The sequence below is a fragment of the Ceratotherium simum genome, chromosome 23, assembly GCF_057802395.1.
Source record: "Ceratotherium simum simum isolate JZ-2026a chromosome 23, ASM5780239v1, whole genome shotgun sequence".
NCBI classification, from domain to species: Eukaryota; Metazoa; Chordata; class Mammalia; order Perissodactyla; family Rhinocerotidae; genus Ceratotherium; species Ceratotherium simum.
This window is the reverse complement of record NC_141922.1, coordinates 46,519,632-46,532,209: the sequence shown is the minus strand read 5'-3', so window position 1 is coordinate 46,532,209 and position 12,578 is coordinate 46,519,632. Positions and strand designations below refer to the sequence as shown.

Sequence of the window (12,578 nt, the reverse complement as noted above, 5' to 3'; positions counted from 1 at the left end):
ATTCTTGGGTGATTTCAGAAGTAGGGACATTCATATGTTAACACTTACTGGTTGGATCCTATGTCTGCAGGACCTTCTATTAGATCCTAAGAAAAGAGGCAAAGCAAGTTCTGTGAATAATCCCTACTCACAAGGAATTTACAATCTCATGAGCTAGATTGGATAAAATCACATGAAATAGATTTCAAGGAAGAAAACCAGTAGACAGTGAAAATGACTACCAGCTGTACACCCATAAATAGCCTGAGGGTTGCCTGGATGTTGGGTATACAGCATGAACAAAACTGTGGGGAAGCCAGCAAAAGTTTCATGGAAGAAGTAAGTATTGAGTAAATGTTTAGGTGAGGAAAAAGACCATGAACTAAGGAAATTAGTGTGGAGATATACTGAAGAATCAAAGCAATGTGCAGCACATAGTATGTATACTTATCTGCTGGAACAGAGGGTCTAGGCAGGGTAGGAAGCCTTTTTTCTCAGTGGGAATGCAACTCTCCCTTCTCTGAGCTCCTAGAACACTTGTTGTGTGACTTAATTATTAATTTATGCCATTTTGCCCTGAGTTAGTTAGTTATACATTTTTCTATTTCCTTCATCAAATGGTAACTCCAAGAAAGTTGAGACAATATTTCCCCCCTTTCTACAGCACTTCACACAGAGTCTAGAAAGAGTAGTTGTTCAATAGATACTTGCTGAATTAAACAGAGTTGACAGGAAGCTACTCAGAGGTGGGTAGGGAAGTAGAGAGGGTCGCATGCTAGTGCTAATGAGTTTACATTTGATATTGGAGATTTTTGGAAGTTTAAACATGTTAGGGATGTGATCAAAATGATATTTTAGGAAGAAGACTTTTTTTGTCATTCTACATGGGAAGTGGAAGATAATAAATTCAACTTTTTATTTGTGTAAGTGTTGCCTGGACATTTGGGAAGAGTTGTCTCATATAGATGATACCTAGTCCTGAACTTGAAGCTAATTTTAGTCATTGAAACTTTTTTTTCTGATTTGTTAGAGATCTTCTTTTTTTGAATTTTTTACCTTTTGACCCCCTTTTGAAATTTTTGAATAAATATATTTAGTCTTCTTGAATTTTATGGGATGGGTCAAAGTATGGTAGGAATCTCATGGGTGTAAATAAATTTCTTCATAAAGATTTTTTGGCATTGCTGATTATTAAGTAGGAGTGATACCATGCTCTGGAGTGAGATTTTGGTGTGTTTTAAATAATGTGTAACTACATGGAATTGGAAACAAATCTGGAATTGGAATTCCAGATTTATCCTTAAAAATCAAAGATACTTTTTGATTGAGAGACTACAGAACTGTTTTATCAAACTAATTTCTTGTCCCTCCTGGTCTTAGGATGTTTTAGAACAGTTACTGTCACTAATAAGTTTACATACTTCTATACCGATTCATCTTCAATTCTAAAACTCCTGTTCGTATGAAATCTTTGTTACTAACATGTGACACAAAAGTTTTTTTTAAATGGTTGAAATTACACAAATCCTAGCTGTTGATTTGTGATTTCAGTCAAGCAGTCAATTATTTTTCTTATCAGCATAAATTTGAATTTATGACCTAGATATGTTTTGAAAAAATATCCTTAGTGTTAATTTTGATTATAAAAGTAATACATACTCAGTATATGTATAGCTCCTGAATTTGTTTATATACTGAATGGAGTATATAAAACAAAGTTAAAGATTGCTGTTTGTGAAGGAAAAGCAACCCAGTGTCTCTATGAAAAGTGGATTTACTTATCTGGTGAGTCTACTTCTCATACCAAAAGAATAGGGTTAAAATGCTGCAACTCAGTCTCTAATGGGACTACAAATCTAAACTAATGAAGAGTTTATAAATTTAATGTAATGTAAACGATTGCAAAAATACAAAGCAAATTGTATCCTTTACATATGAATAAAGTGTACATATATTGCTACATATCTAGGATTCATTGGATTTTAAAAGAAAGGTAATTTTGCACAGATAGAAAGCCAGTGATGTCATATTTGGAAGACCGAGAGAGTAACTCTTCACCTTAATGTAACAACACTGGGAAAAGGTGCAGCAGGGACTTGGAAGCAGCCAAGGGATCCAAGCCCTTTGTTATTCTAAAGGATTCCAGAAACCAGATTTCTGCTCTCTGGACAAATAGGCATTAAAAGGGCTGCAGCAAACTATACACATGGTATTCTTTTTCTTGGCTTCACAATTTTCAGTGAATATATTGGGTTTTTGGGTTAATTCCAATGGCACAGCTCGTAAATGCAGGCTTTTTCTTCTGGTGGCTGGGGGGAAAAATCATAAAATAAAACTTTGACAGCCTGTCTGTTCTGTTATAAAATGTAACATCCTTTCTGAAAGAGAAAAATCCCCCAAAGTCATGTGAAAAGAGGGCAGCACCACACAGAAAGTTGGGGACACTTCAAACCGTAGTCTGAACCACATGCTATTCCTCAAGCAAATTCAGTTACAACAGCATGGGTGTGCGAATTATATGACTAGGAGAAATAGTCAGAGCAAGCTGAATGAACAATTTCAGAGACGGGGAAGAACTGTTGCCACAAATATTTGTTCGTTGTGATGCTTATTTTCTTAGCCCATGAGATGAAATTTCAGTTTGTTTATGAGAACTGGCTATTCTGTTCCCAGACTGGGCAGTGGCTATCTGAATGTTTCTATATGAATGAAAATCTCATCTCCCAAGGAATAAAAAAGATAAGGATATTTAGCAATGCCCTCTTATGTTTCTGAATTTTGTAGAACTGGCAGTCATTTGATATACTGAAAATATATACTTCCCAAAGAAATAAGGCTGGAGGCTCTGAATATATTTTGCACGACAGACCCCTCTGGCAGTTTTATGGTTTTGCATAGCTTGTAGGGAGACACTGAACTAGCTGAATGCCTCCTGGTTCATTAGCATAACCCAGCCCACTTCCAACACACGCCCATAACTACCTCATTAGCCGTTGGGATTGGAGCCAAAAACATAAGACTACAGTGAATATAAGAGGAATTACTGGCGAGGGAGCTCTAGACCAACTTAATACTGAACCCATTACTTTTCCAAGATCAGAAAAATATTACACTAACGAGAACCATTTCTCCATCTCATTCAGATAAGAATTCAAGGTTTTAATCTATATTTTTTACCTAGAATAATGAGCTGCACTGTAATAAGACATACAGTCTGGCCGCATATATTTAAGCGCTTCTGCTAATCCCTCTCCCTCTCTCTCTTCTGTTGATTTATTTTCTGGATAGCTTTGACATTGTAAACCACAGACGAATTGGAGCCTGGCATTGAAAAGAGGTGTTCTGCAACGATTTTTTTCCTTGTCTAAAGAAGTTTACTTCTACAAGAGGGAATCTGAAAAATGACAGGGGCAAAGAGGGAAAAGAAAAGCGTGCTCTGGAGCAAGATGCACGCCCCGCGTTGTGAGGACCTGAAACAGTGGTGTCGGAGGCGGCTACCTATTTTGGAATGGGCGCCACATTATAATCTGAAAGAAAACTTGCTTCCAGACACTGTGTCTGGGATAATGTTGGCAGTTCAACAGGTGACACAAGGTAATGTACTGCATTTGATTTTCCTGTTTTGTGCAGAATTGATGTCACATTGCTTTCTTGGAAGAGTACTGTGACCTAAGATCTACAATTTAGCTGATGAAATGGATATTTAATTAACTTTGGGGGAATAAACACATTGACTATCTGTATACAAAACTTATTCTAGTTGTCTTTTTTTTTGCTATTTTTTGATAGCTATTACGCATTGAACCAGTTTTTGAATGTCATTACATATTTGCAGTGTTAAAATTCATACTATATAAGAGTAAAAGATCAGTAATTGTGGGAGAATGAGTTTTTATATCTTGACTTTACTGATACAGTTTCCTACTTTCGCTGAATCAAGCTATAAAATATCTCCTGGCTTGAACACATCCTTTGTGAACCTAATTAACAGCACACAATTACCTGCTGTAGCTTTGAGAGTTGCTATAAGCAAGGAACAGAGCTTTCTGTACATAAAGGAGGCTCTTTGCCAAGATCATTATTTGCAAAGAGAATCCTGTTTGTCCTTAGAGCTTATGTTTTACTGTGCATGCCTATTTAATTCTGTATTGCATTAGGTACTGTATTTATTTCTCAATAAGAAATTTAAACTGGTGAGAAGTGTGATTTTAACTTTCCCAAAGCAGATTCTAAATGATATTCTGGATTTAGATAGGTGTTTCTCTTGGTGAAAGCTTTTAGTTAACCAGTGTGCATGTGTATGTGAGCATGTGTGTGTCTGTGTGTGTGTGTGTTTTCCTTAAAGGTTTATTCATTGTAGTTTTTTTTTTTTCTTTCTTTTTACTAATTCAGGTAATAATTTCCTACCTGTAGCAGGAAAGGAACTGATTTCTCAGCCTTGAAAATTTGGAACACTTCCCTTGGCATAGGCTCTGTAGATTTATCTTTCCTTGCAGTTTCACTACCTCCCTGGCTTCAACTATTATTCATACTGTTAAATTATAAGCACCCTTTTAATTGAATTATTCTGTAGCTGGAACAAACTGGTTGTGTATTTGTGTTTTTAGTATGATTAGGAACATCTGCACTGGTGGCCTTTCTTTAAGATCTGTAATACTATCATACTTTCTGAGATTCCATTTCCCTGAATACTCTTGTATTATATTTTTAATAACCATTTTGTCAGTAGCAAAGCATAGTAATCTTTCATAAAAATGCAAAGTAATAACAGGTTAGGGCATTTTCAGCCTTGTTTTTATTCAATTTTAAATTTAAAATGAGACACTTCTGTGTACTTTGAAACTGGTGAGGAACTATCTGTGCTTTTTCACGAGACAGTTTCAGGTTATTTTACAAATTTATTTTGCTTTAATGTAATGTAAAGTGAAAGAGAAATATATATATATATTTTTAAATTATTTATTTTTCCCCCAAAGCCCCAGTAGATAGTTGTATGTCATAGCTGCACATCCTTCTAGTTGCTGTATGTGGGATGCGGCCTCAGCATGGCAGGAGAAGCGGTGCGTTGGTGCGCGCCCGGGATCCGAACCCGGGCTGCCAGCATCGGAGCGCACGCACTTAACCGCTAAGCCACGGGGCCGACCCGTAAGAGAAATATATTTTAACAAGTAATTTGTTTTTTAATCTTTGTAAAATATCTGACTAATCAGGATATTTGGGGATATGATGAAGATACCTATGGTTCATCATTGGTGATGTCACTTGTGTGTAAGTCTTTGGAGTTGATTATATGGCTTTTATTTGGGTACAGATTTTGAGGGATTTTGTTTTATGAGTCATGTACTTCATTGGTTATGAAGAAACACATTGGCCAGTTCCCTACTGATGAGAAGCACAAAGCTTACTCTGCCCTTGTGTCTTGGAAAGTTATGGATCTGACTGCTGGTTCTCTTGGAAGGCTACCAGTGATTGGACATGGCTACACTGCTGGAAAGAACTTAAAAGTTTTTGTTGGTGAATGAAAAGACTAATCCTTCTAAAAGTACCTATTCTTTTAAAAACAATTCTTTCAGACTTTCTCATGCTTACCCACTATGGAGAGATGAAAAGTGAAATACCATAAGCTACCATTTGTTATAAGGGCACTGTGCTAAACCCCTTATATACATTATCTTCCCTTAGCCTAATAAAATCCCAAGTGACGGCAGTCTCTCCTCCCTTTTCTGAATGAGAAAATGGAGCCATAGAAAAGTAGGTAGTTTTCCCTGGACATCATACCTGATAAGTGGTAGAGTCAGGACTTGATTCCAAAGCCAACACTCTTAACATTTTATACTTTATACTCTACACTGCCAAAATAACTAGACTTTTTCGTAATACCAATGTTATTAGTAACAGAAGACATTGCTTTGGAAAAGTACAAATATTCTTCCTTTCAAATTACTTTTGCATTTAGGTTTCATCCCTGCAGTTTTTAGGCTCAAAGGCAAAGTGACAAGGAAAATAACTACAGTAGAATATAGAGTAAGGAAGGCATTTAGGTATCATTACCCTCTATTTGTGTGAGTACAGTATTGGCAATCATTATCAGCTCCATTTCTTTAGGAAAATTAGAATAAGGGGTAATTTTTACTCTTGCATCATAACACCAACAATAGAAACAAATGTCTGTTTTCACTCTACTGATCTTTGAAGCAGCTTTTCAGTTACTATGTGAAATTGTTGAATTCAACATTTTTTGACTTACAAATATGAAAAGTTATATGGTTCAATCTAGTAGTTGTTTTTCATTCTTCTCTCTCTAGAAATGCATTTAAAATTAAGAAAGATAATGGAAACTAACATTTGAGTGTTTTCTGTGTGTCAAATACCAAGGAGCCATTTTAAGGTACTTTATTAAAGAATTCCCAATTGTTAAATATAGGTGCTTGTCAGTTATCATCATACTTGACTCTACAGCATTTTCTGTATTGACTGTACTCTTTCTAAAATCCTTTCTTCTCTTGGTTTTTAGACACTGCTCTTTCGTTTTTCTCCTACCACCTCTTTGGCCTTCTCTTCTTATGAGCCTCCACATATTTTGCCTCCTACTTTATTTACTCATTAAACATCAGTGTCCTGGAGACTCAAACCCTGGCCGCCTTCTCCAAAAATGCCTAAGGCTATTTAATCTGCATAAGAGGCTTTAACCACCATCACTGTTCTAATGAAACTTTCTTCCCAATCAGAGATCCCCTTTATTCAACTATGCAAACCTAGAATCTTCTAAAAGCACTTCAAATGCAACATTTAGTCTTCTAAAACAAACAAACTGAATGGCACACCATCCTAACCAGAATTATAATAATCAATAATAATAACAGTAATCTTCAGGCACAGATATAAACACTGTTGTAAGAACACTTGGCACATATACAAAACTGAGGCTCAAAGAGGATAAATAACTTACTTAAAGTCACACAGCTAGTGAGTGGAAAAGTTAGGATTTGAACTCAAGTAGTCTGGCTCCAGGGACTGTGCTCTCAACTTTATACCTCTCATAGAGGATCTCGAGTCATTCTCAACTCTTCCCTCTCTCTTACCACTCTGCCCACTAACATACAATCAGCCACCAAGTTCTGTTGTTTCTGTTCCTTAAATATCTTTCCAACCAAGTAGTCTTACCTCATGCCCCACCGACCCCTGCTGCTGCCCTAGTTCACTGAAATATTGAAATCATCATCTTGTGGGTTTTCATTCTCTACTCTGTCTCCTCTTGTAGGCCATATTCCATACTGTAGCTGGAATGATCGTAAAAATCTGGACATACCACTTCCTTGTTCACAATTCTTCAATGACCCTCTATTTCCTCTAGGATAAAAGACCAGTTCTTCAGAATAATCTGTTATTCAATAACCCTCTATTTCCTCTAGGATAAAAGACCAGTTCTTCAGAATAATCTGTTAGATCATTAATAACCTGGGCCCCTTGATACAAAGGTCTACTCAAAGAGATCTCTGCTCTGAGAATCCCTTCCAATCTCCTGGGAAGACACATGTTTTCTTCCCTCCTACTCCCTTTGTGCTTCTGACATATCTCTAGGATAGGCCTTCACAGATTGTATAAAATCTTTTGGTACAGCTCTTTTCATACTGGTCTGTAATCTCTGGAAACAAAGACAGTGTCTTCGTCTTTTTATTCTTACCAACTTGTGTATTACCTGGCACATAGAAGTATGTTTTCAATAAATGTTTGTTGAAAGAATTAAAAATAGTTTAGCTCCTGAAACCTCTGATTGTTCTATGGTAGCAAGCTACCACTCTGGGAAGGAAATTAAGTTTAATTCTTAAGTTTCAAAATAAATGTAATAAAGATACTGATAGTAAACAAATACATTAAAAATATGAGTGATTAATTTCTTCCAATTCCTCTTTCCTGAAGTTACGAACTTGCAGCACTCCAGGCAAATCTGAGAAAAGGTACATTTCCTTCGTCCCAAACAGTCTTATTTTTTTTCTCCAGCCAACGTTAACAAATATGAATAGTTTGTATAAAAATCCAGATGCCTGGCTTCTCTTGAAAAAGTGGACTGCATGGCCATATGGTGCCCACATCCACATGTGGCAAAAATCTGGTGGACCTTAATAAAGGCTACCCCCTTAAGAGAGGGCATGCACTTTGCATTTTGCCACAGTCCCCACCACTCACACATGCACTTCCACCCTTCCTGCTAGTATTCCTGTTACCCGCCTAGCCCTAGTCTAAATCTGTCTCCCCTGCTTAGACACTTTCTAACATGTTTTGTTGAAATGCCTTGAACTCACTCTTGAATAAAACCTTTATAGAGAGATTGCATAAATTAGGTCCTTAACTTAGATCCACAGAACCTCAGGTCTGTGAACCTGCACTAATATATCCCAGTATACTTCATTTATCTATAATCCTATCTATTTACTGTTACTTATTTTAGAAAAGCATTCTGGGAAGGAGTCCATAGGCTGTATCAGACTGCTAAAGGGGTAATTGCCCCTCCCCAAAATAAATAAATATAAGCGTAGATGTGCTTATTTCAAAGAAAGAAAGAGAAATTTTAGATCATTCTTTCACTGTGTTCAAATATTTCTTAGAAACCATTTGTATTTTTAAAATATTAAAAAAATTGGGTGGTTCTCATTATTGACATCAGGTAAAAACCATTATAGTTAGCACCTACCACAATGTTCTTCAACTGACATCATAGAGGACCTTACTACAGAATGTGTTTTGAGGATGAGCAAACATTCTAGACAATGTCATTGACTTAAAACATGACACCAACATGGTTGGCAAGCTAAGCAGTATAAGACTTTGGTCTCTAGAGTATTTAGGTCATATTCTAGCCTGGATGACCACTTGGGGGAAATAGTTTCTTTGTTTCCAACCTGAAAACTCAAGCATTGAGACAGGGTGGAGACCTAAAATGCATGACTTGCCGTATAAGAACGTAATCCACTGAGGAGCAATATGAAAATGTTTTGCCTTGCATTCCAAGGGATCACCTAGAATTTTTGTTCCCAAACCATGAAAATTTTGTGCTACCATTAGGTTGCCTGATTTTCAAACCACAGTGTTTTGGGCCACAGACAAAAGATGGATGTTCCTTATAATTATGCAGAATGTGTGGCATTCCTGGCACCAAAACATATGTGTGGAGGCTGAGCTTCATTGCACTCCTGAGGGCAGCTTAGTGACATGTGGAACAATAAGTGGAAATTCCTGAAGCATACTGCATTGCAAAGATTAAAGGCTTGTCTGGGAATTTTTCCCTGCATGGTCTCGGCCTTGAGGATATAGAACCCTAGCATTAGCTACAGGTCTCTAACCTAACTCCCTTCATCACTCTGTCTTTCTGCTAGTAACTTTTCTCTTCTCTAGGAATAATGGCAGCTAAATATTGCTAAATAAGTCTAGAGTATACTTGCCCTGACCGGCATGAAAATATAGCCATGAGGTAGTAACACACTCTGCTGGCTTTTCCCTTCTCCATTTCGTCTCATCTCATGACCCATTATAGCTCAAGGCTTTATTCAGTACTTCTGATTTCCTTTTTATTTTTCTTAAATATAAAATAATGGTGATTTGTATATTAAAGGGCCATTTATATATTTCCACACTTAGAATAATGCTCTCTACAGTATTTAGACCTGTTCACCTAGAAGAACCATGACCTTCCTTTTTAGGGTGTTCAGAACTTGGCAAGGTTTGCAACAAAATAAGCAGCAAGTGTGAAGATAAGATGTGTGGTTTATATAGTAGGAGACTTCTGTTTTTGCCAGCTAGGATCCATCCCTGCTTCTTTCTTTTTTTGTGAGGAGGATCAGCCCTGTGCTAACATCTGCCAATCCTCCTCTTTTTTTGCTGAGGAAGACTGGCCCTGGGCTAACATCCATGCCCATCTTCCTCCACTTTATATGGGACGCCGCCACAGCATGGCTTGCCAAGCGGTGCGTTGGTGCGCGCCCGGGATCCGAACCACAAACCCCGGGCCGCCGTGGGGAGCACGCGCACTTAACCGCTTGCGCCACCGGCTGGCCCCCATCCCTGCTCCTTTTAGTAACTATGCCTTGGATTTGTTTTGGGGAACAACCCTTCTTCCTTTTAGTATACATAGTTTAGGTGAGGTTCTAATTTTGGCTCTAGTGGTGGAGTCCAGGGTGATCAGAGGACTGAGTCCCCCTACATCAGAATTCTCAACCTTGGGGACCCACTGGAACCACCATGGGGCTTAAAAGAACACAGGGACCTGGGTCCCATCTCAAGCATTAAATCAGATTTCCTGGGAGTAGTTCCCTGACATTGAGGCGTTGTGTTTCTTCTTCTTTTTTCAGTTGTCCCAGATTCTAATGTGTTGAGAGCTGGATCCAGACACAGTTCTTGGTCCAGGTGAAGGATTGGAGAGTCTTGATAATTAGCACAATTCCATACACCTGGCCAGTGACTGTTTCAGTGATGAGATCTGTCCCCTAGGCACAAGGGTATGGATTTACTACGCAACAAGTCAGTCATTTCTTACTTTAAAATAACGCCAATACAAATGACCTGAGTTATCCAATCAGTCTGGGTCCCAGGCATGTGTGAAACCTTTTAGGAAGAGACATCTTCCTTCATGCTGGGACTACTGACAGTAAGGCCGCTGCACCTCTATTGCTTCCCAGGGCCTCCAGAGCCTGAAAATGAAGCCGTCCCAGCAAAGGGCATAGCAGAGAGAAACCGAGTCCTGATAATAGCTAGTGCACCCCTGACTTTTCACTTGCCATGCAAACACCTTTTTTCTTTGCTTAAGTAGGTTTAAGGTGGGTTACTTCTAATCACTTTACACATTTGAGTGTACTACAATTTAAATGCGTTATGCAAATTGATTCTAATTCTACAAAACCCAGCAAGATAGCTATTATTGTACTTTATATTTTCAGAAGAAGAAGAATTGGAGGCTCAGAATATTAGGTGACTTGCTCCCAATTCTAGTACTGCTAAAAGGGATTTAAACCTAAATCTGCCAGGCTCCCTCCCTCATTGCTCCCGGCCTTCTGTTCTTCGGTTTGCTTAAATATAACAGACATAACCTGAGTGAGACTGGGGCTGACTCTGGGCAACAGAAAGCTGGAGGATCCCTTTACATCAACCACTCAGGCTGCCTCGTCCCATGAAGACATGGCACCTTCCTGATAAAACTTCCCAGAGCTTCTGCTTGAGAGCAGAAAAAGACTCTGCTCGTAGGGAGAAGTACCTCTACCAGAGATCCAGCTTTCCCTTGAAAGCCTCTAACTGCCCACTGCTAGACTAGCTTAGGATGAGAGAGAGAGAGGGAGATGTGCCTTCATACTGGCCTGAGCATCAACAAACAATAGTTTTTACCATACAGCAGAGGTGACACAAGGATAAAATGTTTGGATGAGACTTTGCTAAAGGCTAGGGGACAATAAAAGGGAAAAACAGAGTACCATGAATCTGTAATCAGGCTTCCTCATCTTCACTTGGTTTGTTCCCTTTCGTCTCAGCTGTGCTCTCCTCTGTTAGAGTAGATACCATCTCGAACCCTTACCACCCTCAGCCCAGAGCATGGTTGTAGATATTTACTCTTTCCCATTGTGAGTTCCAGAGAATAAGATCTGCCTTGAGCGCTCCTAACTTTTCTGACGCTAGAGTCTACCCACTGGGCAAGACTCTACATACACCTGTTCGTACCCATGAGCCTCAGCGGCATAGCTCCATCTCATCTTAGCACCATTTCTATAAGGAAAAAACTCTATAGCTTTGTTTCTCCAGTCTATATTCTTGATCATCTTTTCCTTTCTCTCTACACATTGTGTTTTTCATGAGTTAATCGATTTCCATGGCTTTAATTGCCACTTTGCTGCTGGTGAATTGTAAAAATATATTTTCAGCCCAATTTTCTCTTCCTAGTTCTAGATATAAGTGTCCAGCTGCCTGTTGGACACCATCTTGATGTCTCCCAGGGACTTATTTAAAACTGGACACATCATTCTCCCTCTTGAGATCAGTCCTTATCCTCTATTCTTCATTACACTGAGAGCCACCCCCATCTACACAGTTGTCTGTGCCAGAAATCTGGGAGTGATCTTTATTGCCTTTTCCCCCTAACAGGTATATTCAATTAATCAAATTCTATAAATTCTTTGTTCCTAATGTCTCTCAAATATATCTGATGCCCATTGTCCTTGTGGCAACTTCCTTGGTAATAGTAGACATTGTAATATTTGCTAAATGCTTAGAATGTGCCGTAAACTGTGCTCAACACTCATTGTGTATTATATCAATTAATCTTCATAATAACCTAAGAGTTTGATACTGTTATCATTGATATTTTACAGATGAAGGAAAGCTGATTAGTTTTCTTGTAGTGCAAGGTAATGTAGTTTCTATAAAGCAGAGGGAGGGTTTAAATGCGGGTCTGTCTGACCCCTGAGACCATGCTCCTATCTTAACTGAATCCCTATCACTCATTTCTTGCCAGTTTGAGTGTCTTCTTGTTTATTATTTTGTCTCTCTATTATCTATTTCAAGCTACAACATAAAAAATTTTAAGTTAGGTGGTGGGAATCTTTAAGTTCCTTCAGCTA

At 38.3% G+C, this 12,578-nt stretch overlaps 1 protein-coding gene across 3 annotated transcripts in view; it reads left to right on the top strand.

The window, feature by feature from the left end:
* SLC26A7 (solute carrier family 26 member 7) overlaps positions 1 to 12,578 on the top strand; it is a 139,370-nt gene that overhangs the window by 13,336 nt on the left and 113,456 nt on the right. For 2 of the 3 annotated variants that reach the window (XM_087447684.1, XM_087447683.1), the window contains exon 2: positions 3,268 to 3,573. In XM_087447684.1, coding sequence (XP_087303810.1) covers positions 3,381 to 3,573 — 193 coding nt within the window. In that variant the 5' untranslated portion in view covers positions 3,268 to 3,380. Of the gene's footprint in view, positions 1 to 3,037; positions 3,136 to 3,267; positions 3,574 to 12,578 lie in introns of those variants that run through there. The other variant, XM_004431160.3, reaches the window with a different exon arrangement.